We start from the raw sequence: 24,301 nt of genomic DNA, 5'->3' as shown, positions 1-24,301 counted from the left end.
TGGGTAAAAATGGAAAATAAAAAGTTCCCGAAACTTAAGCGGTGAACTGGTTTTTCTTCTTCATCATCATCACCTCATTTCTCCCCCCCTCGAACGATCTCCGCAACCGCCGAGGTCGTTCGGACATGGCGATTCAAAACGAATTTATGAAATTACTTGTGATATTCATGATTCTAATCAGAGTTGAATCGAACCCAATCTCTGGCATTTGTGACCTTAGTGTTCTTCATGATAACAAGCTTTACAACTTCAGTTTGGATTCGCCCATTTCAAATTACCCTCATGGAGTTCTCAGCGAAGATGGGTACTTCTATTTCGCCCTAATTTCACCATTTTCTGATCTGGGTATTTGTTTGTTTTTGTTAGTTTACTTGTTTAATGTTCAATTTGATTAGTTGGAGATTCATGTTGTTATTGATTTGGAACTGGTCATCTCACACTAGGATAATAAAATCATCTCATTTCTTCTATATATTTAATGACTCATATGTGTAAAACAATTCTGATTCTGAAGTAAGCATTCTATTTCTACCCTAGGTAATTCTATGTTAAATGTGTTTTTAAGTGTTTAAACATTTCTGGATCCTCACTATGTTGTTGAAGCAAACTTTGAGATTCATTGAAATATTTTCGTTATCGGCATTTGGAAATGGATTTGTATTTTCATTTTGTTCTCAACTTTGAGAGTCTCATTATATCACATGCTTTTCTGATCCAAGAATCTTTGTTGTTGTTTTTTGCAGATTTTACAAGATAGAAGCAAATAAGACTATACTTTGGTTTCAGGTTAGCTCTACCAGGTTACACTTGTCTTTGCTTTTCGAGTTGCTTATGTGGGATATTACATAATTATGCACCTGTAGATGAATATGAATTACTTGGAATTGGGTTGACCCTAAGTTGTAACCTCATAGTAGTTATCAAATAATTTGCAAGCTACCTTGGTTAGCTAACCTCATGGGTTCACTCCGGCATGCATAATGCTGGAACTTGGGGATGACCCGAGTTTTTTGAGTAGTTTTTCATAATCTTGGTTGTGCAATTATGTTCATGGCTTCGTGCATGGAATCTCAACTCTCAAATTAACTTATCTTTTCTTCTCTTTGTATGTCTTTATACGATGCTTGTGTGCTAGAACCACTTTTTTGCTTCATGTCGTATTCTTACTGACAAGCTTTTCTTGGGTTATGTGAAACAGCTTTGTACTGGAATGCTATTTAACCACAACCCACCCAGATGTCTTGACTGCACGGTAAAGGATTTGATTCAATGTACTTATTTCTGCTGTGGAAGTTGTCCTCTTTCCCTTTTTGTTTTATTTTATTTTAGAATATACTTTTTATGGCCTTAAATGCTCCCTGGTCTTGAACATAAGAGGCATTGTCACTCCCAGCTTCTTAAGTTATCCTTTTTTGTGGGAAATTGTATATAATTTCATGTAGGAAGATAGAAAACTTACGATATAATGCAGTTACCCACTGTCACTATTAAGAAGATTATTGTGTAGATTCTTTTGTATTGGCTCCTTCGACTTAAAGATTCAACTTCGAGCCATGGACTTATGTTTAGCAATGCCACAAGTCATTGTTCATAGTTTAGCAAAATTATAGTTCTACAGAAGAATTACTAGTTCTCAAATTGTCGTGGAATCCTTTTCAGCTGTTGTGAATGGCCGACTTTTTCATTTCTCTAAACCTTCGCTTGATAGAAGCAAGTCTGAAAAATCGAACACTAGATCCATTTGACGGATTTTATGTTTGCTTTTGGGTAAACCAAGTTTACCAGTTTGTTTGTCCATCAATTGGTTTTAGTTTCTAGTTTACTCTATTCTCTTTTATTTTAACAAAGTTTCTGCCTTGGGTAGAGAAAGGAAGCAAGTTAACTTATTCTAATATTCGTACTTGTTTTCTCTTTTGCTGAATAGTCTTGGTTGGTATGTAGGACTGCGGGGGGCCGTCACGCTGCGGCATGGGATGCAGTGCACTGGTGTCCAACTATTTAGGAGGTAGTTCATTTCTTATAGCAGTACTTTTCTTGCTCATCAGTTCTTTTATTATATTGTCGGTTTATCTGGTTTGGAGAATGTGGAAATTTGCTTAGGTCCAGTCATGAGTATGTGTGACTCAACAAATGGGAAAATAAAAAATTATTCCTCTTATTTCTGGTATAGATCTCCAACGTTAAAAATAGTAACTGATAACATTTTTGTTATTAGTGAGTTAATCTTGTCTTCACATGGAAAATAAGTATATGGGTATAAATGTATGATATATTCATGAATGCCAAATTGCCAAGTGAAGAGTAAGCTATAGTTCTTTTTTAAATTCAGAAGAGACACTCAAGTAAGGAACTCTTACAATATATTTGTTTTATTTTTAAACAACATACGTATTCTGAGAGTAGAATGTGTTGTAGTTAAAATTCTGAGGAGAAGCCATTAAGTATGGAATTCCTAGACGAATCTTGATTTTGCAATCTCTCCTTTCCTTATATGCCAAAACTTTTCTTCTCGAATTGCAGTTAACGAATTCCCCACAGCCACCAACTTCTCAGAATTAGTCTTTCCAAACTCCGCCGTTAACTTATATTCCTTATTTGTTTCTTCACTACTTAATATTTGTCTCAATAAGTGAAGTCCGTTTCATTTACGAACTATAATTAGTTTTCTTGATTGCATTCTAATAAATCATTCCATGTTATAGATATCTAGATTCTAGACTAATATTTAATATCTTCAAGGTGCATAGTTTCGGTCAACTGTAACCATTATCTCGTTCGAAAATTTAAATAATTTGGTGGGATGCAGGGTATTATGTATGCACGAATGTTGGACGCGCCTCAAGCACTCAACTCAGTCTAATTGGTGAAGTTTTCTTTTCCTTCAAAGTTATAACTGGAAGTGCATTAATTTCTTGTTACTTTTATACCTTACATAGAGGGAAACGTACAAGGTTTCATGCACAAAAAATATTTTACAAGGTTTTTTTGGTCTTTTTATACATGTTGATTTTGAAATTGTATCCCTGCATTCAGCACGTTGTCTCTTGTTCTTACCTTTTGTCAATTGTTTCTTAGTGTATTCTGTAGATTCACATACATGAGGGCATGTTCCATATGTATGGACTCAGAAGTCCTGACCAGACATTTACCAATTCACTTGATCTGCCCAAATGCAAATATATTTCTCTTTGGGTACATTAAAGTGTTATTATTCCGTTTATTAAGATTGATATTATTAGAATTTGGCTATCTGGGAATAACTAATGGAAAATAACTTTTGCTCGTGTCATATACTTAAGAAAGAAGATAGAAACTAGGTGTAAAATTAGACACGGACATCCCCTTGGCATATTAAAGCCAGGTGGGAGTATATGAAGCATTCAAGCTAACACAGGAAGATGAAAAAAAATATCCATAGAATCTTTTCTTCAATTATCCATTCTTTATGGCTTATTTAATGTTGTGATGTGATGTTTACTGTCTTATATCTGCATAAAATAAGTTTATTAAAGTAAATCTTCGTTTTGAATCATATTTGACAGATAACGAGAAGCCAAATATGGGTGTTGTAGTTAAGATGTCAAGTAATGCCGCAAAGACTAATTGTTCATTGTCTGTATCTGTTCAGTGTGATGCAAATGGAGTTCAAGTGAGTGTTTTTCTTCCTAATTTATTCTCGATGTTAGAACATATAGTTCGTTAGGTTTGTGGTTACTGATATAGGATTTTTTTTCGCGTTTTTCTTTTACAGGGACCAAATTCATTAGAAAATAAGGGCATCTGTGAATATGTAAGTCGATGAAAATATTTGTCTTTCTTTCAAAGTTCAAGTGTTCAACTAAGACTACTTTATAAGATGTTTGTCGTCATTTGATTCTTTACGACTTTACCTAGTAGAAGGTGGCTGAAAACTGAACCATAGTTGTGGTATCTCATAGTCTGCAGTTTTGAAGCACCCTTCTGGTTGTGCAAAGATCATCTCTGTGCATGGAAGCGGCTGGGGTTGGGTGGCTACTTTTGCATTAGTGTAACCCTCTTATGGCCTTTTTTAATATCTTCCCTTATCGAGCTTTAATAATCTCAAATTGTATATTTTACTTGGTAAAGGGTCCTTATAAAATTGAATGTTTGCTCTTATTTTCAGTCTTTTGTGCCTATTTGGTGGGTATTTATTGGCTGGTGCAGCATATCGGTTTTTTGCTCTTGGGATCCGTGGTATAGAAGTACGCTTTCTTCCTCACTACTACTTTCTTGTTATTTTTTTCCATTCATATTGCTTTTAATTGTTGAAGCCGGAATCTCCTTAGGGCGGCACATCTTAGTTGGGAGCTCACTTGCATTCTCGAAATTCTTATTCTTGACCTTTTGCCGATAACTTATCTATTCCTAATCTTTTTCGTTCGGTTCAAACTGTGATTTGCCAGATAAGTAATACCCGTTTGACTCTTAAGTTTAATTTTGAATTTTCAGGTTATCCCGAATTTGGAGTTTTGGCTTAGTTTACCACAAAGAGCTCAGGTATTCCCCCTAACCAATTTAGACCATATAAAACTGTTAGTAGATCACCTGCCAAAATAAGATCATATGTTTTTTCTATATGACTATCCATCAAACTTGATTTAAAACTTCAGCTTCTGTTTCAGATTTTAGTTGGATCTGTAGTTAGAAGATTCAGAGGACCAACCGAAGGCTACCGAAGTTCCTATTCTCCCGTCAACTTCTGATCACCACTTTCCGACAACTTATTACGTTGCTGGCTAACATCATTTTCTTGTTCAAGAAAAAGAAGAACAAATTCGGGTCTGATTCTCTTAGATATCATCAAGTGTCTCACCCAACTCACTTAGCCGATAGCACCATTCTTGTTTCTTATATCGTCTGTTCCGGAGGAAATTATTCATTCTTTCCCGTTACAGCTTGTATTCAATTGATTCCACTTTTGTTTTCTTCTCCTTTTGTTGACATTCTACATTAATACGAACTCAACACTAATACCGATTGTATTTTATTCTTTCTTCATGGATGTTATTGTAGAAACATTAGTACGATTTAGTGCTGAATTTTGAAGGTTAAATGGTTGTTGTGAAGTTCACTACTGCTTTTTACATCTTGTCTTTTCTTGTTGAAAAATATTTAGCTACCCTAGAATTACGCTCTTGGGCTTTCCATTCAAATTCTTTAATAAACAGATGATTTTGTCATGCTTGGTCTGGCCCTGCTTTACCCTCCCCTGGGCTGGGCTGAGTCGAGGGTTTCCAAGTTCGTGGGCCAAATGAACTCTATTTTCTTCTGTTTGTATTATTTGGGATAGTGCTTTTAGTTAGATGCATTACTTTTCTGTTCTATTATACAGTTGTAACCGGATCTCTCAGTTTTGGGTTGCTAGTTGTAGGGTTGATTTTGGTTTTCGTTTTGATCTGTAACTCTGTAACGTGTGGTGAGAACGTATAACAACGAACTATTTTGATCAATTTTAGCGAAGCCATTGATTCATGTTCTCAAGTCTTACACTTAAGTTTCTATTTTATCCTGGAACAGTAATAGGGTATATGATTGTGATTTATCTGGCTTCCAGACAAGAATTGTTATGGGTTGTGGTTCATTTGTATGGAGAGGGTGTTTGATTGCTCCAATCTTATCGAGTACCCACTTAATATTTGAAAGTTACATTTATGAGAGATATTCCATGTGAAGACATAAACCCATTGTTTTCGAACGACAGAGACAAGTTCTTTAATCGATAAAGAATAATAGAAAAACGACGAATACTGAGAAGATAGAAAGAAGGTTGATATGGAGAGGATCGTGGATAACACGCGTTTTATAGCTACCTTGTGTTATTCAAGTGGTTATGCATCCTTTCCAGTTTACATGATATCTGAATTTAGAATCTAATATTGTATTTCATTAATTAAAATTACAGAAATCTTCATTAATTAAAATTACAGAAATAGATGATTTGACTAAAAAGATCACGAATCAAACGAAGAAATTGCAATTAATGGAGAGAGACGGTTATGAGAAAAAACATATTGTTGTACTTGTGTAGATTTCTCGTTAGAGAACACAATTTTAAAACTCATAAGCTACATCTAATTCAAAAAATGTATATAAAATCTGGTTGACTTGTTTGTAACTACTTTTTTCCAACATAATTGAATTTAGGAAAAATTAGGAGTGAAAGATTTAATACCGAATCTCAAATTGGCAGTCTAGAGAAAATCTAACGAAGCAACCGTTGACAATTATTTTCTATATTTTTCATTTTGTATAATTGGGGATTTCTTTTGATAAAATCATAATTCCATTCATAACAAATATATCAATCCACGACATTACATGGTTGAGAGATTAACTCTTCTCTTCAAACAATATAAGAGTTACGTAAGTGAAATACAAAACTTCCAAATGTGAAACACCTTACGAAGAGAAAGAAGTTGCAAGACATAAACTAAAAGAAAGGACCCTAAAAGTCATAAAATAAGAAGATCCTCAAGATCACGAATGAAAAGATCTTATAGATCTCCAAATATAAACGAACTAAAACATAAGAAGAAATTATAAACCAAACAGAGATGTAAAACTTTTTACACAACTTTTTACCAGCAAGTCGAAACAAAACTTGTGACTATGTTAAATGAAAAAATAATGTATCTAATCACTCGTTATTTATAGTTCACGAGAATTTACTCTTCCTATATATCAATGGCTATTTCATGATAAACGCATTAGTTCACAGAAAAATGTTATTTGACTTGCAAAAACTGATCTAATATGATAAAATCAAATAACTGACATTACGTGTTCATTTAGCCTATTAGAATATATGTATATATATGTATGAACTCAAGAGCCATTACGTCGTTAGATGTTATTGATGTATTACGAACATATTTCATCGTGGACACAATAATTACCGCTTCAAAAACATGTCTAAGACCAAATAGAAATTCTTAAATGACCATCCTACAAAATATCACACAATCCTATTTACCACAAAGATATATTTATGTAAAAACATGCCATATCTCTAGGGGAGGTGTCTCTCCTTAGTTCTTGGAATTACAAACACGTGCTTTAATTTCTGAACAATTCTGATATTTTGTCCGTTGGCCATTATCATCCGTCGGATCTAATGACCTTATACACCATCCTTTGTTTTAGATTTGATCCTCCACGCAAATCTAAGAGATTCACATCAAAATTTTGATGTATATAATTATACTTAATATTTAGGAAGGAGAAAAAAAGGTAACAAGATCTGAGGAGATTAATCTTTTATTAACGAAAAGAAGAAAAGATCTTACTGAAGGAGGTTAAACTGTCAATTCCTCTCTCTCTAAAAACCCTAGAAAAACTGTAAGTTTGATTTGATCCTGTTCTTTGTGATTTTCACTTTCAAACTTCATTTTTCACTTCTCTCTCTTGTTTACTGTTTATCTCTCTCTCTCTCTCTCTCTAACTTCAATTCTATTCCTTTCGTTAGAACTTTGAACCTCTCAATTCTCAATTGTCTTCTTCTCTCCATCAATCATCATCATCTCTGTTTCTCTCTCTCTCTCTAAAACCCTTTTCCTCTCTAGTCACCTTCTATAAAGGGTATCTCTCCAAAGTAATAGATTTGCATGGAGATAACTTAAATTAGACCAATACAAAATCAAAGTCCAGATTTTTATTAAGTACCCATTGAAGAAGCCATTAATTCAGATTCAATCTCTCTTTCTCTCTCTCTCTCTAGAATCAATCTAGATGGCTACCACCACTGAAGCATCTGCCAAATTCCAAAACCCAGATTTCCGTTCAATCCCACAACAACAACCACCATTAGATTTTCATCCTGAGATAAAAATTTCATCATCTCATGATGGACTTGAATACTGGCAATTCATGGTAGCAGGATCAATTGCTGGTTGTGTTGAACACACAGCAATGTTTCCTGTTGATACCCTAAAAACCCGAATGCAAGCCCTAGTTTCATGTCCAGTTCAACCTATTGGACTTCGTCAAGCTTTTCAATCAATTGTTAAAACAGATGGTTTTGCTGGACTTTATCGTGGAATTGGAGCAATGAGTCTTGGTGCTGGTCCTGCTCATGCTGTTTATTTCTCTGTTTATGAATTCTGTAAAGAATATTTCTCAAACGGAAACCCTAATAATTCAATTGTTCATGCTGGTTCTGGTGTTTGTGCTACTATTGCTAGTGATGCTGTTTTTACACCTATGGATATGGTGAAACAAAGATTACAATTGAGTAGTAGTCATTATAAGGGTTTATTAGATTGTACAAAAAGGGTTTTTAAAGAAGAAGGATTTAGGGCTTTTTATGCTTCTTATAGGACTACTGTTTTAATGAATGCCCCTTTTACTGCTGTTCATTTTGCTACTTATGAAGCTTCAAAAACTGGATTAATGGAAGTTTCACCTGATCATGCTAATGATGAAAGGTTAATTGTTCATGCTACTGCTGGTGCTGCTGCTGGAGCTTTGGCTGCCGCTTTTACAACCCCGCTCGATGTTGTCAAGACTCAGTTGCAGTGCCAGGTAAAATTCCATTTACTCATTAAACTCTTTTCTGATTATTTTGATCTTATCTTGGCTTATCCTGATTTTTATGGGTATTTTGCTATTATTTGGTATGTTTAAAATTGGGAAGTTCAAGTTTAGGGTGTAATCAGTTGAGATTCATATTCGCAGTAATTCGTTCCGAACGTCCGATTCTTTCGGCTTGTTAGGTTGCTGTCTCCTTTTTTATGGTTTGCATGGACTTTTCAATTGATGATCTTTTAATGTCTGACCCCTGTTTATTTTGATTCCATAACAAAGCTGAAATATCTGCTCGAATTTAGCACAATCGCGTAATTAATTAAGCATGTTGGATTGCCATAGAAACAAGGAGTGTTGTCTTACCAAATTATCTATCGATCTCTGAAAGGGTTCCATAAAAGACAAATAAATATACTTTGTACTTTGTGTCAAGCGGCAGTCCACCACATGAATTACTGATATTGCAACAAAACTGTTTCTGTTATCTCTGTGATTGTTTGGTCTACTTGGCTTTCTTTTTGGATGGTAATACTGAAAGCTTGTGAACTTGCAAAAGCTGAAGCTGTCTTAATGGATGCTGTAATACTTCTAGGATTCTGGAATCTATCCTTTTTTTGTTTCTGTCCCGAAAGTTTTTGAATAACGAACTTGTCTAGCAACTTATTTTGTTCCACGCTCATTTATTTCGATCTTCTTAACTTGTTTCCGGTTGGCAACTTAATCTCCACCCTTCACTTTCCTTTGGTCTGCTGACATACTTACTGGCAAGGTGCAATGAAAATATCTTATCAATAAAACAGATGGGTTTCTTGCTATATATATTAGATGCTTATGCAGTTGGATAAGTTGTGTTGTTCGTTTATGACGCTGACCTGGTTTATGCCGAATAGAGTTGCTTGTGTTACTGGTCTCTTGAATATCTAGTCTTGTTATCTGAAATTTTTAGGAATTTAGTTTGATTTTTATACTAATTTTGTACGTGTCCATACTTAATAACAAGCAAGGTGAGAATAACCACTGGAGGTCCTCTCCACGGGGTGGGAGAGAGAAAGCAAAGACTACTTATATGAAAACTGTTCTTTGGATCTTTGCGGAAAGATAATATTGAGAAAAATGATTTCCTTTTAGAAATGTATCTGTCAGCTCTACGAGTTAACAACAATTACCCGTGTTACAGGTTTAGAGCTTATTAAACCAAGACTCCCTTGGCATAATGACACTTGATCTTTTTCATATCTCAGCCTCATCTGTCTTTCTTAGACTTTGGGTAGTTTCTTCTTGCCTGAGATGATTCAGATTGAAATTTAGAAAAGAAGAGTGAGATATTTCATCTCTCTCATATGCTCTGTCAGGCCGTCAAGTTTCGCTGTCAGGCCTTTAAAGTCGACCAGTCCTTGGAGTGCATTTGGCTGAGTCCCCTTGCTTGGCAGCTCTCTTCTGTTTGTGATGCGCATTTCCATTTGCTTGAATCTAGACCTGTTAATTACAGTCCATTCTTTATTAATCTCTCTTAATTTGTTATACAGGGTGTATGTGGTTGCGACAGATTTACTAATAGCTCAATCAGGGACGTAATCCGGACCATAATTCGAAAAGACGGGTATGCAGGACTAATGAGGGGATGGAAGCCTAGGATGCTCTTCCACGCTCCTGCTGCCGCTATCTGCTGGTCTACCTATGAAGCTGCAAAAACTTTCTTTCACGAATTGAATAACAAGTGAGAATACAGAGTGAAGAGAAATATTTTGCAGTCTTTTTCTGTTGTAGAAACAGATAACTTATACTTCATCTCAGTTTGATTAAGCGAACTCATGGTACACACATAACTATTGAACCTGAGATTGTTTATGATAATGTTAAAAATTTGATTAAAACCGGGGGTTGGGATTTATTTGTACCGTTAAAAGTCAGATCTTTAAGTTTAATAAATGTTAAAGATGGTTGAATACATTTGTACTTCGAGATTGTATTATGATTCGGGATAGTTAACATATAAATGAAGTTTTATTTTCTTCGGCACATGTCGTAAATGTGACTTGCTCTTAAGCTTGTCTGATGCGGAAGGATATCATAAATTACTATGTATGGTATTTGAATCCATCATTCAAGTTCTTCCAAACACTAAGGTCTGGTATTAAGAGTTACCATAAAAGAACATGCATTAGGAACTGGGTTTTGTTGGAGTTTTTAGACAAACTCATAGAAGTGGGTTCACATTTAATAAGGATGAAACTTAAGTAGTCGAGTTCTCAAGAAGCAATATTGTTAAATGACTCGTGGCTTGTGCTTTCGTTGGATGGTAATATGTGTGTCTTTCTAGTAACAGAGTTCGACCGTGGTCATCAAAGCTTATGATCTCCACATAACTACTTTGGCAGGATTAAATATCTATATAATAAAACAGAAGGGAAAACGATGACTGGGACAAACATCCTTTTTTTAATAAAGGATATTGTCTAGAAACCCTTCTTAAAATTTAAAATATAGTCTAGAAGTAAAGTTACCTATTTAAAAAACAATAATCTTTTCCTTCTTAGAAATAAAATAACTAATTTAAGAAAAAAATAAACAAAATAAATTTCAAGGGTTAAAAAAAGAAATTAAAATCTCTTCTTTCAATAAAATAATAACTAATTTCAGAGAAAAGAAACAAAAAAATAATAACTAATAAAAATCTCTCTTTTTCTCAATAAAATATAACATTAAATTTCGTAACATTTGATTGATACAAGTCTCCGTGCCCTAGGGCACAGAATATACCCTAGTAGACAATAACAAAGGAAAAGATACCAGCCTTACATACATGCCCAGATTAGACACAGGCACGGCTCATCGGCTAGTTGACTACCACAGTTCCGAAGTGCACAAATCTACTAGAAGAGCAGCTATCACCTAAAGAACAAACAATAGCACCAGTGGTCTAGTGGTAGAATAGTACCCTGCCACGGTACAGACCCGTGTTCGATTCCCGGCTGGTGCACTTCTTTCTTTCTTTCTTTTTTTGTTGTTTATGATTTTACCTGTGATATTTCATGAAGCATCCACCAACTTTTCTTTGATATTCATTTATAAGAGAAAACTGAGAGTGTTTTTTTTTCGATTGTTGATAAAAAGAACTACATTATTTTGTAAACGAAAGTATTAGTATTGATAATAATCATATAAATGTGTTCATACATTATCTTCTGTTTCTTTCTTGAGAAAATAGACTCGACCTTCGTCTCTCCAGTGGAGAGACATACATACATGTTCCCCCTCAACCAAAGTGAGTTTCACAAGTTTCATACACTTCCAATGACTAACAATATAAATATACTGAGAAGGCAAAAAGAAAAAAAAATCACATATTATACTGACATTGTGTGTTTGTCGACTTTTTTAGCAGCTAGACAACAGAAAAGGGAAGCAGAGCCTTAGCCTCACCCTGGAATGTCTGAAGGTTGTTATCCTCTACTTTCACATTCACACGTTCGACCCTTTTGTCACAGTTTTTCAATTCATCTGTCCGTTCACAGAGTTCCTTTTCGAGAGTTTTTTTCTGGTTCAGTTCTTCCCGTTGTATCTTCAGTTTTCTCCTTCGAATCAACTGTTTCATCTGATTTAAGAAGAGGTTCCAGCCGAGAAATCAAGAAATCAACGTTCATACCGAGTTCCTTAAATGCTAACAAACTCTTCTTCCATATTGAGAACTCATCCTTCCTCGAGGGGTTCGGTTTGCTAGCTTTAATGGCATCAGCTATGTTTACAGTTTCAGATACGATTCCTGCTACTAACTTATAATTCAGACCTTGAAGAAGTTGTTCATGAAGAAAACCATTCTGACTGCAGCAAAGCTCATAGTATTTAATCCGGACATATTCCGATATCTCAGAATCTATAACCAAATTGTTCGCTATCAAGTTGAAACTCTCCACATTTTTGATGTCTTGAAACTCAACAATGGAGTCTGAAAGTCTTATACCATCTAAAACTTCAGAATCAACCGCTTCTTCAGATAATGGAGGACTAATATTTTGATCATCTCCTTCAAGAACAACCAGAGGAAGAAACTTTTGCCGTTTTTCTGCAGGTTCTAGTGTAGTAGTATTGCCTGCAATATCTGCTTCAACTAAAACATTCAGGGTAACACAATCAATGGTGAAGCCACTCAAAATTACACTTAAAATAGTAATAAAGTCTATTCAAACAAGGTATTGAACGGTCAGGAATGGATTAGAATAATACCCAATTGTTTTCTTTTTGCAGAAGTATCCAATTTGGGAAGGACACCGTCAACTTTGGACGAATTGCACGACCTTACGATGTAAACCTATAAAACAGAGATGGGAAATTATCGACAAGAATCCATGCTGAATGCTCATTGGCGACGAGAAAATATGAATGTTTAGCTGTAAAAATAAAATATCAACCGTTACTAAAACTTCATTGCAAGAGGACGGGCGAAAAAATCACCTTGAATTTCGTAGCATTGACTAACTGAAAAACCAATGCATCACTATCGGCTAACTTGTGTGCAAGGGAGAAACCTCTCCATCCACCACTCAGTCCCCACTTTCTAGGAAGATACTTAACTGTGGATTCTACCCCATCCTCATCCAGCAAAGTCATTTTAGCATCCTCGCTTGGTAGATACAGATCACAAAATGGTTTGGGAAGTGGCTGTTAACAAACATATTGATATAAAATTCCACTACGCAACATTATAATTTGATTCTAAATTCTAGATCTTAAATTCCATAGCAGATAGAAAGTGGACATTACCATGCAAAAGCAACCAGCTACATGTGAAGGACGCATGACTTTTACGAAGCTAGGAAACTTAGGGTCCAAACTTGATTGAATTCCATGAGCTCGTGCTTCAGCAGAGATATTAGCATTAGTGTTTTCGGACGAAGAGCTCTCTTGCTTGCAGCTTTATATCAATTGGAAAGAAAATAGTTCTCATAAGATTATACTACTAACAAACACAATCTGCAACAGAAACAAATTCTACTACAAGAGGTTACCTTATATGCTCTTCTATAGGATTCACAACTACCTGTTCAAATAGTCATGAAGTTAGCTTCTTATCCTAGAACTCATACTACAAGCATAGATTTAATGAACTAGAAAAAACAAATTTTAAAGCAACGTTCACTTTGAAATCACTCTTACCCTTGTAAAACATTCACTCCCTAACAAAGCTTGAATTCCTATAAAGTTTCATATTTTCTATTTATGCAGGTATGCGATTTTCTTCTTTAACATCTCTACAATTTAATTTGGGTTTCCTTTTATTTCCTCTTTCCTCTAAGCATAGGACTTGCACCCTTGGCCTATTTAGATCTTCTACTTTCATACCAATTCCCATATCAAGTGATCTATCTTTTAAGCACGCATAATCTCAACATCTCTCGGTAAGTTCAACTTTTCATCTTGATATTAAATTCCCATCTTACTGATTAAAACATAAGAAACAGAAAAAGAAGGAAGCTACCCAAATATGACAAAAGCAAAGCCCCATTAAAGAAGAGGGAAACAATTGTTTCGTATGCGTTACGATCCTAAAGATTTAAGTAATAAAACCCACCGCTTCAATAACCAGCTTTTTTAAGAGTACGTATGGTATTAAAGTAAGTACGAAGTAGTTCCAAAATGATTATTAAAGAACGACGCTTGGGAATCTGTAACAAAACTAAATTCACTAATGTTCGCGTATCCAGATACAATAATAAATTCACGATTATGGAATCGGTATGAAGATCACTATGGAGAAAATGGCATAAAGGCTACACATATTACCCACCGCAATAACGCAATTATTGCATCGATACCTTAAAGTGAATATCTTGTTTACTAGGATTTAGCTCGAAAAGTACATTTCATATATAACTTCAATTACTAGAATAAACACAAGGAATCCTAATTATCTTAAATAACTCAAGCAATCTACTACTAATCTTTGAGACTTGGATATACTAAATTATTAGATCTGGATCACTAACTTGTAATACCCAATGAAATTGGAATGAGGGATTTTTTTGTGAAGTCCCATAATGCTTCTTTCACTTAGGGTTTACTAGAAGATTTGGTCAGCTAAGGAGAAAAAGCAAAGACAATTGGTGGATATGATTGATATGTGTTACGTAAAGTAATTAAAGATTGGAAGAAAACCCATTGAAAAAAAGTAGATAAAACCCTAATTCCCCTTCTATAAGATTAACCCTAAATTACCCAAAGATGTTGAAATTTAAGATACACTTCATAATGGGATAAATAAAGAAAACAAAGAACAATATGTAGAAGAATAAAGAGTAGGCTTATTCAAAAAAAAAACTAAACCTAATAGGTTAGGGTTTGAAAACAGAACTCTCAGGAGATATTAAAAGTAGTAAAAGAGGTAAAGATCAACATAATACTACTATAAGAAAATCAGAAAATTGAATCCAAGACTGCAGATGGTAGAAAAAAAGAGGATGAATTCTATAGAGAGAGAGAGAGAAGTAGAAACCATGGCGAGAGAGTCAGAGGAGAATTGCGTCGCCATAGTCGATGAGAAATGAGAATGTTGATGCGTCGCTTTCTTCGACTCCGATTATTTAAAACTTTGACATTTCCTTTTATTGCCGCCAAATTTCCCATTTTAAATTTTAGGTTACCTTATGCCTAAAAGGTTCATCAACAAGCACCAGTGGTCTAGTGGTAGAATAGTACCCTGCCACGGTACAGACCCGGGTTCGATTCCCGGCTGGTGCATTTCTTTTTGTATTTTTTTTTAACAAAAATTATTACGTATTATTATTATTTTTTTTAAATCCAAAGATAACAGTTGTACCATTCTTTACATAAGCTATTAAATTCAAAACATAAAGCTCTGTTTCAGTTTACTCCTTCAATTACGGAGACATTTCCTCAAAAGGCAGTAGAACCAAAGATAAGCAAGATCTAAACCCTCTGCAACACAACTTGTCCTAGACCATTATATTCAGGATATGCAGCCTACTCTAGACAACTTGTGAATATGTTAACCCGAATGTGTTTTAAAAACCACGACAAACATAACATATCTCAGGTAAGATGAAAAAGGAAATTGAAACGAAGGCTCTGAACCCGGGTTTTGTCCCGGGCCCGGCTGGCCCTCTATTCTAGGCCCGGCCCGATAAAAGCCCTGATTGAGTCCGACACCTTTTTTTTTTTTTGCTTTTTATTTTTTTTGTTTTTTTCCTTCCTTTCTTTAAATAATTATATTCCTATTAATGTTGTATATCTTATCTAGCTAGAAAATATAAAAAACTGAAATTAGAAAAGTATTTTTTGTAAGTTGTAGAAAATCTTATGTAAAAATAAATTTAGGTAAGTTCTTAAGTTAGAGAAAAAATATTCCTCTAAAGATTTATATCTAATGCAAAATTAGGTAATCTTTTCCTTTTAAGTTAAAGAATATAAAAAAAATTAGGTAAGTTCTATAAACACTATTTTTGTGTAAGTTCAACAAAATCTTTTCTTTTTAAATTAGGGAAGAAATTTTAGGTAAATACTATAGAATCTTTTAGGTAAGTTCTATTTTGTTTTATTTTGCTTTTAGTATTAGCTAAGTAATATTTTCTTTCAAGTAAATAATCATTAATTTATTTCCTAAGATCTGATATTTTTTAAAAAGTAAAATTTCTAATGTTTTGATTTGTTATCTTATAGTTTCATATTTGTAATTTTTTCTTTCAATTTCCTTTTAAGATTAGATACTATTTTAATTTAATTTTATATCTTATAATAATATAAAAAAAACAAGATGGCCCGGTCAAACCCGAGTTTAGCCCCGCCCGGGTCAAATCCTGGTCCCGGGCTGCTGGGCCATGGGTTTAGCTAACCCGGGACTGGCGCGGTCGGGGACTATTTTAGCCCGGGTTGCTTGGCACCGCCCCGCAACTCGGCCTGGCCTGTTTTATTTCGGGCCGGTCCGGCCCGCCTTTTAAACACCACTACATTATCTTTTGGGGATTTTGGTAAAATGCCCCGATCCAAGGGTGTCTTCCTTTTTTTGCCCCACCTCAAGAAAAATTTGGTAAAATGCGCTCTTTCCACTTTTTCATATTTTTGTTTCCCACCTTACCCTCCTATATATAACATATCTAGAATTTCTAGATATGTTGATTTTATCTTCAAAAGCGGAGAAACTCCAAGTTCTTCATCTCTCTTCTCTTCAATCTCACTAAGCACTCGATTTCTTTCAACCTAAGCTCCAAATTTGTTAGCGGTGGTGGTCGTGGTGTTGGAGGAGGAAGATCAGTTGTGATTAATAATACTAACAATGACTTTTTACTAATTAGGTTTTGGGATGATGGTTAGTTGTAGAACCCATTAGAAATTTGAGATTCAATAATTAGGTTTTATGGATTGTAGCTTCAGTTGAAACAAAAAGAGAGATTGAGAAATCAAACCAGCTTGATGTGTTTGTCAATGGATTGGTAGCTTTAGGGGAAGGAAGAAGATGAAGATATGGATCTTTTAAGTTGTCAATTAAGTGTTTGATGAAATTCCGAAGAGAGATACATTATTACATGTGTTCTTTGGAGGTCCAAGAACAGTTACTAGATTAACATAGTCCCATTTTTTTGTTGTTTTCCAATCCATATGGCTACTATCAATTTTGCAATCATGTATAGACGAATGTGTTTGTACTCTTGTTGTTTTATGTAAATTTTGAATACCAAATTTGTAAAATTAGTTTTTGTTCAAGTAAGAATCTGTTAAAAGTAAGATTAGATGTACAAGGTTATCCGATTTGATGTTCAATGAATTTTTTGATTCTCTAAAAGTATTATTTGCCATAAGTTATTCAGTTGCAGTGCTTTGTGTTCTCTAACTTCTCTTTCATGTTCATGTGATTTGCTTATCAATGGCTTTAACTCTTCCCTCCAGAAAGGTGGGCCAACCACGAAGTTCAAGATAAAGAAAAAGAAACAAGTGCCGCAAAAAGACGATGATGACGTTTAACTCATGATTCACTATACCTTGATAATGCATTATCCTAGATCTCTTATCACAAGAATTAACATAACCTGTTGAGTCTTCTACAGATCCATTATCATAAACCTCTATACATATATCTTCTTTTGCCAAAAGCATACCAAGTCTTGAATATGTATTACCAAACTGTGTATATACATCATTCATCAAGCTGGATGGTAATGTATTGTCAAAAGCATACCAAACTGTGTCCACCTAAGCTTGGCCAAGAGCCAAATAAGATTCTCCTAGCAGAAGAACGAGTTTGCACAGCTTATGGTCCATTTTAGATGTTGGAAGCCATTCTCGTAAATCACATACTGCAATACTCTCGGAATCGCCACACATGCATGTAGAAAAATGAACAACGGAACTCCTATCCTGGGTCTTCTTCATATAATCAGTAGACTCTACTTCAATTTTTTGTAGTTGGCGCTTCCAGCTTAGGGACTTGATAGCTTGAGAGACATGGTGAACCGCATATGAGAATCCATTATCATGTGTAGTGCGTAGTGAGACTGTGACAGATGGTTTGGTGAACTGGTCTTAGTTGGTTTGGTGTTTGTCATTTATATGTGGTGCATAGTTGAAATCGATGAATTCAACTCGAACTCCTTCGTAGACAATCGGTGGCTTCGTGTCGATTCCAGTTTAGCGAATTCGACATGGACCGACCGATTTGAATTCCAGTAGCTTGGCAAAGCTGTTGGAGTTCAAATCGGTAGCTCAATGTCGAATCCCTATCAAATCGGTGGCTTCATGCCGATTTCCTGTTCGAAAATTCGACACGCAGCCACCGATATTTACTACTACCTAAATCATTGTATGAATTAAAATAGGTAGCTCCATGTCGATTCCCTTTTAGCAGATTCGACATGAACCCAGCGAAATTGCTCCAATCTTTATGAATTACAACGGCTGAAAAAGTTGAGCACACATTCATGGGAAAGGGTTCAAGCTGAGATATATAAAGACGAACACTCTTATTCATTGTTCATAAAAATGAATTCTTGTATAAATAATTGAAAATAAAATACAAATCAATTAAAGTAACAATAATATTCTCATATTTTGTAGAAGTTGTGTCAACACTGCCAACCACAAACCACCACAACAACAACTTCTAAGGTACAAAGAAGATAGGATTTCCATTCTTCAGTACTCTCGCTCAATTCATGCAGTCTGCTTTGCACTTCAATTTGCATCTGTAGTGTCTCACTTATCTGGAAGTTTCTGAAATTTAGAACTGACTGTTAGTTTAAATATTTGTAAGGAGAAAAGTCGTAAGCAAAGAAATATAAACAAATTTAGTTCTTTTACTAATTTGTATGAGGCCTAAGGGAATTTTTGCTCATAATTGTTGCTGTAACAACACACATCCTATCTCCTGTCATTACATCTTTTATAGATGTAAAATAAATCAGTCTCTTAAACAATTAGTATTTATATTTTTTTCAAGAAGAGAATCGATATAAACCACCGATGTGAACTCCGCTGCTTAAGCATGTTAGTGAAGATGAATTCGGTGGCTTCGTGTCGATTTCTTAAGAAGAGAATCGACATGAAACCACCGATGTGAACTCCGCTGCTTAAGCATGTCAGTGAAGATGAATTCGGTGGCTTCGTGTCTTAAACTCCAGTAACTTAGGCATACTACTATGATTGAGTTCGGTTGCTTTATGTCGATTCTATTAATGGGAGTTCGACCTGGTGCCACCGATAACAGAAACAAAATGTTGTAATCTGACAAAATCTCTCTAGTACAGATGGCTATTAAGAAAGATATAGATATAGATATAGATTATAGGGTCTCTAGGAATAAAGTAATAGCCAGGAGGTAATACTAACCGATAAAGCATGTGTAATGTGCACACAGAACTCAACAAGAATCCATATTGCCATTACAAGGTTCACAACCGAGATTGCAAAAGTTGCATTTCCAGAAATGCCATCACGCCCTGCAGAATTCAATCTTATTATGAGTCCATTTAGGAACTTGACCAGAATGATTTGAAGAACACATTATTCACAGGGTTATTGTGAAAATGGAGTTCAATAAAAGCATATAAACTACTATAACTGAAAATGGAGTCCAGTTAAAGAAATACATGGAATGCAAATCAATAGCTATAACATATTTCTTTTGGATCACCATAGTTGGTGGAGCCACAATGGCTATAAAAGAATCAAGATTACTGCTGCTAATTAACAATTTTGGCAAGAATTGGCTAATACACTAGCAAGCTTCTTCACAAAGGTTGAAAACACAATCAACTAGCTATAGTCAGATGAAGAAGATTGAACACACAATCAACTAGTAATCTCGATTTGATTTTGTTTCATATTATAAGCCCTAAGACTGACAAAAATCCAAATCACTTTGTTGTACAAAAAGCTTTAAGATCCCTAAGATTTAAGTATTTAACAAAAAGTACACATGGATCGAACAATACTAAGTTTCTACCTTGAAACTCAAGCAACCACCGAAAATTTCAAGAGGATTTAGGGTTTTTCGAAGAAGAGCGAAATCTGGAAGAGGAAAGAGACACCTAAGGGAGATGAAGATGGAGAGCTTTAAGCCTGAACAAGATAAGGGAGATATTGACGAGCAAGATAAAGAGGGAGAAGAAGAGAGACAAGTCGGCTGAGGTTTGGGGATAAAGTCAACATATCTAGAATTTCTATGTTATATATAGGAGGGTAAGGACGGAAACGAAAAAAACGGTAAGTTTGAAAGAGGACATTTTACCAAACATTCTTTGAGGTGGGGCAAAAAAAGGAAGTGTCCCTAAGATCGAGGCATTTCACCAGAAAACCCTTATCCTTTACAATAGAAAACATAACAAGCACCATATAATCATAATAAAGAATTTTTTGATGAAAGGCCCAAATTTTGGGCCCAAATACAAAAAAAAACCCAACAAGGTTTAATATCTCACCCAAAACCCAATAATCAAATAATAACTCATATCAAACCCAAATACACATCCCAATGTGCAATCCGGGCCCAACTCTTATCTCTAGGATTTCCTATTTTCTTTTAAACCCTCTTTTGCCCTCCTATATATATCCCTCAACTCTAACAACTCATATCTTTCTCTCTCCAAAATCTGATTTAGTTTCTCTCTCCAAAATCTTTTTCACTTTATCTCTCTACCTAAACCGATTTTGGAAACCCTTTTTTTCCACCTTCATCTATCTACAGTCTTCATCTCTTCCATCATCATCTTCGTTTTCACGTTTCTCTCTCTAATATTGTCATCATCTTCATTCAGTCATCACCTACATCTCCAAACCGAGTTACAAAACCCTTTATTCCTTCAGTCATCATAGAGATAAGCCATCAACTTGTTTGTTTCTAGACTCATCAACTTGTTCGAATCACCACATTCTTGTCCTATAAATCCAGGTAACTGTTGATGTTGAATCTATTTTTTATGATTTTTATGCTCTTGTTCTTCCTTCTCGTCTACTGTTCTATCTGTTGATGTTCGTTTCTGGATTGTCCGTACAGTTCTACCGCTGTCCGTACAATCTGCTTGTTTCTGTTTCAACTTTAACGTTTGTTTTAACATTTTCTAAAATGTCTAAACACATGGTACATGTTAAAAGAAGTTTTTCATGTGTTAACACATTTGTTTCATAGCTATTGAACTAGCAGTTAGACCAACATTTGATAGAATGATTAGACATTGCTTCAACATTTTATAGAATGATCAGACATTGCTTCTTGGACCACCTGATTATACCACATATTCGAAACAATCAGTATAATGTTATCTATCATTTTCACATAAACTCACACATTACGTATAATTCTACGACATTCTCCATGATAACCAAACATTCCTACGCATGTCAAAACATTATGCTCGGTGTTTAGACATTACACTAGATGTTCACACATTTGTTAACATTTTAATACAGTTTATGATACTTTCATAACATTCTATTCAATTTTGCAGTATGGAAACTGAAAGGTCACTTTCTACATCTCAAAATAATGAGAAGAAGTTAGTATGTGACTCATGGGGCGACGTATTTACGGAGATTGGGCAAATATTCCCCGGTGGTGTCAAAGCTTTTCGAGACGCTCTTGGTCGATATACCATTGCAACCAAGAACAACTACAAATATATCAAGAATGAACCAGGTCGTGTTACTGCCGTTTGTTCCAAACCCGGATGTAATTGGAGAGTGCACGGGGTTGCACCATTGGGCTGTAAATCCGTTTTTTTGTTGAAAGAGTACGAACCGAATCACGATTGTCTCGATGTTGTTCTCAAACCTGCGGATCCCAAGTTGTCTAGTAAACTTGTTGGCAGCCTAATGAATGAAGACATCAGAAGACACCCAAATTGGAGTACTGCTGAAGTTAAAGAAAAGTTTCAAGACGATTACGGTGTTGAGTTGACCTATTATTTTTCTTACGGTGGTAAGAAGGTAGCCATGGACAAAGTATTTGGGCAGGAGGGTGATTCCTACGCAAAGTTGAAGTGGTACGTAGATGCTTTGGAGAGTACTAATCCCAATAGCATAATTGATTTGCAAATCGAACCCACTACCAACCGATTTGTCCGAGTTTTTATTGCCCTTCACGCATCTATCCTTGGGTTTCAACACTGTCGCCCTGTGATCTATATTGATGGAACATTCGCCAAAACTCGTTTTAATGGCTGCATTTTGGCTGCGGTTACCAAGGATGGAAACGACGGTATGTTTTCATTTTCACATCACATGTTAACATTATAGCGTTCCTGCTAACACGTGACAAAATGTTAGATCATGATCATTATTGACGCGACATAGATAAAGATGCGGCGTAATTTACTGAAGTCATACCTCATTCCCAAATATGGGTTTACATTTCCAAAAATGCTTATACACTTTTGATTCATGCATCAACAGAACTAATTTTGTATTTCATTTTTTTTGGTTAGGTCTTTTCCCCATTGCTTACGCAGTTGTGGACATTGAGAATGATCAGAATTGGGATTGGTTTTTGCAAAATTTGAAATTAGCAGTAGATCCGATCAAACGTTACACCTTTATTTCGGACAGACATGCTGGAATTCTAAAAGGCGTGAAGAACGTTTTTCCCACCGCTCATCACTCATTCTGTGCTTGGCACTTACGATGTAATCTGAACTTGAGGATACGTAACGGGGCGCGCCAGTCACGTTATTTTCAGAGTCTTATGTTTACGGCGGCACGTGCATTACCCGAGAGCGAGTATCACGCAACCATTGAACAAATGGTTGAGATGGGTGGAACCAATGTCGAGAGGTTTTTCCAATCCCTTAATCCGGAATCATGGGCAGATTCCTTTTTCCCAGGGGATAGGTATTTTGTTTTCTCTTTTTCAGTTATTTTTTAACATTAATCATATCTTTCTGTTATGAATGGCCATTTGTTCATGTGTTCCGTCAGGCATATACATGTTTATACATTTCGCGCAATGTTTTAACACGACACGATGTTTTACAAGCATCCCATTTAATGTTTTTTCACAGGTATGGCGCCATCACTTCCCAACTGTCTGAGAGCTTCAACAACATGGTCAAGAAAGCCCGCGTGCTCCCTATTACAGCATTGTTGGATGCCATAAGACAGAAGATTATGAACAAGATGCGAAAGCATAGAGACGCTTCTATTGGATGGAATACATTTCTTTGCCCATCCATTAACTTGGAGCAACAAGCGAAATACAAAGTTGCGGAGACTTGGAGATACGTCGAGGCAGCCCCACTTGTTTATGAAGTATATTCTACTCCACGCCATTCCGTAAATCTTGGTACTCTCACATGCTCTTGTCGGCGTTGGCAAGTAGATTCGCTTCCGTGTCAACATGCAATGTTATGCATCAACAAGACTCGTGGTGATAGTACATGTTTTTTCGATCCGGTCTGGACCGTGGAGGCTTACAGGAACACATACCAACATTGTGTTTACCCCGTTCCAAATTTTGACGAACCATATACTTTTGATCCATTAACCAAGACTCTTCCTCCACTAGTTAGAAGGGCACCAGGCAGACCACGTACAACAAGGTTGCAGAGTTCCGGAGATGTTACCAGGAGGAAAAGAATATGTCGCAGGTGCAACCAACCCGCTTATCACAACAGTGCGACATGTCGAGCCCAACTGTAGTCTCATTTCCCTAAATGTTATAACATTCACCGATATGTCTCAACATGTAACAGAGTGTTGTTACATTGTGCTCAATGTTTAGTAAAATCTTTTTGTCTTTAGTATATATATTTTTTGTCTAGTGAATATGTGATAACATTCTATAAAATGTTCAGTGAATGAATCCTTACATGTCTTACTATTATTTACCATGTGTGAATATTATGGATTTTTTGAATACATTCGTATTAATGAAGGAACATTATTACATATTTCTGAAACATTTATCAATTTGTCTCAGCATTGAAAGGAATGTTCTAACATATCTGTGTATGTTCTTCCCTGAAACAAACTCTAAGGGGACAATGCATGTCACACATGTTGTTGAAGAAAAATAATAATATATTCAAATTTACTTCATATTGTTTTAACATAAACATCCCATCCAAAATCATTGTATGTTGTTAACATCCCAAAATAAGAGAATTTACAAACCATATTTGTTTGTAATCTAATCAAGAATGAAGTCGTTTCGGGTTTAGTGATATGAACATAACCCGTTAGCTGAACAACTACTTCATTTTTGATTAAAAAAGATCCTTTACAAAAAAAACATACACAGGGGAAACTACTTCAAGCTCGG

General features: G+C 35.3%; 4 protein-coding genes and 1 non-coding gene across 7 annotated transcripts; 4 read left to right on the top strand and 1 right to left on the bottom strand.

The window, feature by feature from the left end:
• The first annotated feature begins 25 nt into the window (after positions 1-25).
• LOC147568527 (autophagy-like protein) lies at positions 26-5,105 on the top strand. Of its 2 annotated transcripts, none has more exons than XM_086654948.1 (11): positions 26-304; positions 744-786; positions 1,199-1,252; positions 1,942-2,005; positions 2,807-2,863; positions 3,543-3,649; positions 3,752-3,790; positions 3,939-4,027; positions 4,145-4,223; positions 4,471-4,518; positions 4,644-5,105. In XM_086654948.1, the coding sequence occupies exons 1-11, from the start codon at positions 126-128 to the stop codon at positions 4,722-4,724; spliced, it is 840 nt and encodes a 279-aa protein (XP_086511074.1). In that variant the 5' UTR covers positions 26-125; the 3' UTR covers positions 4,725-5,105. The 2 variants fall into 2 exon arrangements, with proteins under 2 accessions (XP_086511074.1, XP_086511073.1); XM_086654947.1 differs by having other exon boundaries at positions 4,632-5,105.
• Positions 5,106-7,239: 2,134 nt separating this feature from the next.
• Positions 7,240-10,555, top strand: LOC147568526 (uncharacterized). The gene is made up of 2 exons (XM_086654946.1): positions 7,240-8,541; positions 10,071-10,555. The coding sequence occupies exons 1-2, from the start codon at positions 7,750-7,752 to the stop codon at positions 10,263-10,265; spliced, it is 987 nt and encodes a 328-aa protein (XP_086511072.1). The 5' UTR covers positions 7,240-7,749; the 3' UTR covers positions 10,266-10,555.
• Positions 10,556-11,668: 1,113 nt separating this feature from the next.
• LOC147568525 (B3 domain-containing protein Os01g0234100-like) lies at positions 11,669-15,200 on the bottom strand. Of its 2 annotated transcripts, none has more exons than XM_086671066.1 (6): positions 15,035-15,200; positions 13,551-13,582; positions 13,306-13,456; positions 12,997-13,203; positions 12,769-12,853; positions 11,669-12,643 (listed from the first exon to the last, which is right to left on the bottom strand). In XM_086671066.1, exons 1-6 carry the CDS (start codon positions 15,068-15,070, stop codon positions 12,054-12,056), a joined length of 1,101 nt encoding a protein of 366 aa, XP_086527192.1. In that variant the 5' UTR covers positions 15,071-15,200; the 3' UTR covers positions 11,669-12,053. The 2 variants fall into 2 exon arrangements, with proteins under 2 accessions (XP_086527192.1, XP_086527186.1); XM_086671060.1 differs by having other exon boundaries at positions 11,669-12,652; positions 15,035-15,110.
• An 8-nt stretch (positions 15,201-15,208) lies between these two features.
• TRNAG-GCC (transfer RNA glycine (anticodon GCC)) lies at positions 15,209-15,279 on the top strand. Its single transcript has one exon. It is a non-coding gene; the product is annotated as a tRNA-Gly (tRNA).
• Positions 15,280-20,390: 5,111 nt separating this feature from the next.
• On the top strand, positions 20,391-23,930 carry LOC147568523 (uncharacterized). Its single transcript, XM_086654943.1, has 4 exons — positions 20,391-20,938; positions 21,495-22,243; positions 22,470-22,872; positions 23,043-23,930. The coding sequence occupies exons 2-4, from the start codon at positions 21,496-21,498 to the stop codon at positions 23,677-23,679; spliced, it is 1,788 nt and encodes a 595-aa protein (XP_086511069.1). The 5' UTR covers positions 20,391-20,938; position 21,495; the 3' UTR covers positions 23,680-23,930.
• Positions 23,931-24,301: the final 371 nt, after the last annotated feature.

This window comes from Eschscholzia californica, unplaced genomic scaffold (assembly GCF_041429995.1).
Source record: "Eschscholzia californica isolate CP2 unplaced genomic scaffold, dmEscCali1.0.p SCAF_1, whole genome shotgun sequence".
NCBI classification, from domain to species: Eukaryota; Viridiplantae; Streptophyta; class Magnoliopsida; order Ranunculales; family Papaveraceae; genus Eschscholzia; species Eschscholzia californica.
This window is presented reverse-complemented; position numbering and strand designations above follow the sequence as displayed.

Coding starts and splice junctions, on each gene's coding strand:
- LOC147568526 (XM_086654946.1), top strand. CDS start 7,750: ATGGCTACCACCACTGAAGCATCTGCCAAATTCCAAAACCCAGATTTC. Junction 8,542..10,070: donor AGACTCAGTTGCAGTGCCAG/GTAAAATTCCAT, acceptor TTTGTTATACAG/GGTGTATGTGGTTGCGACAG.
- LOC147568527 (XM_086654947.1), top strand. CDS start 126: ATGGCGATTCAAAACGAATTTATGAAATTACTTGTGATATTCATGATT. Junction 1,253..1,941: donor CCAGATGTCTTGACTGCACG/GTAAAGGATTTG, acceptor GTTGGTATGTAG/GACTGCGGGGGGCCGTCACG. Junction 4,224..4,470: donor TTGGGATCCGTGGTATAGAA/GTACGCTTTCTT, acceptor TTGAATTTTCAG/GTTATCCCGAATTTGGAGTT.
- LOC147568525 (XM_086671060.1), bottom strand. CDS start 15,070: ATGGCGACGCAATTCTCCTCTGACTCTCTCGCCATG. Junction 13,457..13,550: donor CCTATAGAAGAGCATATAAG/GTAACCTCTTGT, acceptor ATTGATATAAAG/CTGCAAGCAAGAGAGCTCTT. Junction 13,204..13,305: donor TAGCTGGTTGCTTTTGCATG/GTAATGTCCACT, acceptor GTTTGTTAACAG/CCACTTCCCAAACCATTTTG.
- LOC147568523 (XM_086654943.1), top strand. CDS start 21,496: ATGGAAACTGAAAGGTCACTTTCTACATCTCAAAATAATGAGAAGAAG. Junction 22,244..22,469: donor TACCAAGGATGGAAACGACG/GTATGTTTTCAT, acceptor TTTTTTGGTTAG/GTCTTTTCCCCATTGCTTAC. Junction 22,873..23,042: donor TCCTTTTTCCCAGGGGATAG/GTATTTTGTTTT, acceptor GTTTTTTCACAG/GTATGGCGCCATCACTTCCC.